Raw genomic sequence first — 3,010 nt, forward strand, 5'->3', positions numbered from 1 at the left:
ACAAAAAAAAGTTTAAATTAATAATATTATAAAATTTATTTATTCTATTGAGTTTAAATTAAATCCATTAAAGACATTATATAACCCGTAAGTTATTATTATTAGAAAGAAAAATACAATAAATTTAAATAAAAACAAAAATAAGATAAGGTATTAATTATAAATAGATAAAAGTATACACATCAAAAGAATATATATATTAATAGATAGATAAAAAAAGAGATAAATATACCAAATACTTAAACTTATCAAGTCCAAACACTTTAACTTTATTCTCATGATAAAAAAAAAAAAACACTCTTACATGCCACTTTTCAATTTCAATTTTTTTTTATAAAATTTTCAAATTATCATCATCAGTCACAATGCCACAGTTTTATGTTCTAGTTTCATCAGTGATCTTGCATAGTTTTTTATTATGTGAAGTCTTGCTTTCTTCATTTTTTTATTCTTCTGTATCTTTCTTTCATTGCCCAAAACAAACTCAACTATTGTTGATGCCTTAAAAAAGAATCAATACAACTGAATCAAGAAGAACCTCTTCACCAAGCTCAAGAGAACCTTTTCGTTGGTTTGACATTCCTTGAGCTTGTTGCGCTTCTCAAACTTCTTTTGGCGCTTGAATGGCGGGACGGTAAAAAGAACAGTGGGACGATCGTGGTGAGAAGAGCGGTGACATCAATGAATGAATGGAGGCTAGGGTTTCTGTTTGTCACTTCTTTTCTTTGAGAGGGAGTTTGGTTCTGCAGGTGAGAGGAGTGAAGGAGACAGAGATGGTATATATTTTTCAATTTTTTCCTTTAAAAATTCAAAACGATGACGTTTAAGGAGAACAAGTTGGGTCTTGGTTCGGTCCAACCAACCGATTTCCATTCAGTTTAGTAGATTTTGTCGGTTTTTAAATTTGACATTTTTTTTACAAACCAAATTGCTATTGTTACCAGTTTAGTTGAATTGGGTCGACCGCTCAATCCAATCCGATTTTAGAACATTGATATCAACAACGAAACTGAAATTATTTACCATAATCCCATTTTGGAACCACTATTGGAATAAAGGAAATTTTATAATAATTTTGAGAAACTTTAAAAATAGAATAAAGTGCTATTTTAATTCTTAATATTTAGATCAAAATTTAATTTGATTCTTAATATTTCAAACGTCCTATTTTAATTTTAAAAAATTTTAAATAGGTTCAATTTTGGTTTTACGGTTAAAATTGACACTAATAATTAACAAAATTAAAATATAAAACGTATGAAATGTTATAAACCAAATTACCAAAGGTTGAAAACTAAAATAATAGTTTACCTTTAAAAATATTATTTGGGAAAAGTAGTGTGCCGAAGTAGACCCTCCATTTGACCACGATGGAAGCAAAAGATAAAGAGAAGAATCAATGTTGTTGTTGGCCATCGGTTATACCGCGGAATGAGAGACGTCAAAGGCTGCGCCACCTTCCCCAGTTCGGTTCTCTTTGTTTCTTTCATCCAAAACGCGCTTCCCTTACCCTCCCTTCGTCCCTCTTCTATTTATTTATACACATGAATTTTACAATCTTCCCACACCACTCGATCATCGCTTCTTCACTTATAGTAATTAGAAATATATCAACACCAACTTTATCATAACCATGAGTACCTATACCAATCAACAACAATCTCCAGGTAATTAATTTACTTTTTGGTATGTTCGTTTAATCTTTTTTAAAAGAAACTGATTTTGTTTTAAAATCTTATGTGTATATAATTGAAATAGTTAGCCACAAAAAAAAAAGGACACAAAAATTGACATGGCTAATAAATGAGATACTATTACTATTTTTCAAGTTCTATAAAAAACCTGAAATTAAAGCTGCTTTTTTTCTTTCAAATTTTGACTATATATGATTTTTTTTTTAATTTTAAAGATAATGTTCCGAGAAAATAAATTTAAACATCACCCTCATCAAAATATGTATTCTTTCTTGTCTTGATGTATTGAACAAAACAGGGTTCCCACATATATAATAACCTAGAGTGATCAGATTGATTAATCTTATTTAGATGCTAAACTAGTGAATGCATATATGCTTATCCATCAGTATAATAAGCATATAATAATTAGTGTATTTTTGTGTCTCTGAATAATGTTAATAATAATATTATGTTGCAACAGTGACTGCATACCCAGCAGTGGGAGAGAGCAAAAGTAGTGCTCCACCACCACCAATGGGTTACCCCACCAAGGATGCTCCACAGCAATCTGTTCCAGTTAAAACCACCACCAGGGGTGATGGCTTCTGGGAAGGATGGTAAGTCCACACCCAAAATTTTAAATCATATTGGATTGAAGTTCCTTGTAGGAATCAAACAATATATCGGATCTTATTATAAATTATGATATTAAATTTTAGAATAACTGTCATTTTGAGAATTTGGTGAAAAATGGAGAGAATTTTGTAATTAATTATTATATTTAATTATATACTGAATTCTTTTTTTAAGAAGAAGTATAGTGAAATGGAGAGAATATTATCTTATCCCTTTTATTTTCTGACTTTCTTGTTAATTTTGGCTCTCGTCTTTCCTTGCAGTTGTGCTGCATTATGTTGCTGCTGTGTCTTGGATTGTTGCCTCTAATTGAACTTCGTTTCATACATAAGATTTGGGCTTGTTCCCATGTTCTCCTTTCTTATTTATTTTTATTTTTATTTTATTTTTTAGTTTACCAAATTACTTTTTTACCTTGTCTAATAAGGAACTCTGTATTGGCTGGGACAGAAATTATGAATCCATGTTAAGGATCTTGTTGATCTTTTGTATTCGTGTTGTAAAATATCTGATGCTTGATGCTTGATGCTTGATGCCTTATATATTGGAATATAAAACTATAACCTACAATAATATAACTGTTATTTTCAACCAAATTTTCAACTAACAATTCGGTTTCTTTATTATTTGCTAAACATGTAATAGTTACTAACTACAATTTATTAAAATATCTGCATTTAAATGCCAACCATTGACAA

At 29.7% G+C, this 3,010-nt stretch overlaps 1 protein-coding gene across 1 annotated transcript; it reads left to right on the forward strand.

The window, feature by feature from the left end:
* Nucleotides 1-1,409: 1,409 nt before the first annotated feature.
* On the forward strand, nucleotides 1,410-2,803 carry LOC130940466 (protein CYSTEINE-RICH TRANSMEMBRANE MODULE 9-like). Its single transcript, XM_057868596.1, has 3 exons — nucleotides 1,410-1,667; nucleotides 2,158-2,293; nucleotides 2,576-2,803. The coding sequence occupies exons 1-3, from the start codon at nucleotides 1,634-1,636 to the stop codon at nucleotides 2,619-2,621; spliced, it is 216 nt and encodes a 71-aa protein (XP_057724579.1). The 5' UTR covers nucleotides 1,410-1,633; the 3' UTR covers nucleotides 2,622-2,803.
* Nucleotides 2,804-3,010: the final 207 nt, after the last annotated feature.

Source organism: Arachis stenosperma, chromosome 7, assembly GCF_014773155.1.
Source record: "Arachis stenosperma cultivar V10309 chromosome 7, arast.V10309.gnm1.PFL2, whole genome shotgun sequence".
Lineage (NCBI taxonomy): Eukaryota > Viridiplantae > Streptophyta > Magnoliopsida > Fabales > Fabaceae > Arachis > Arachis stenosperma.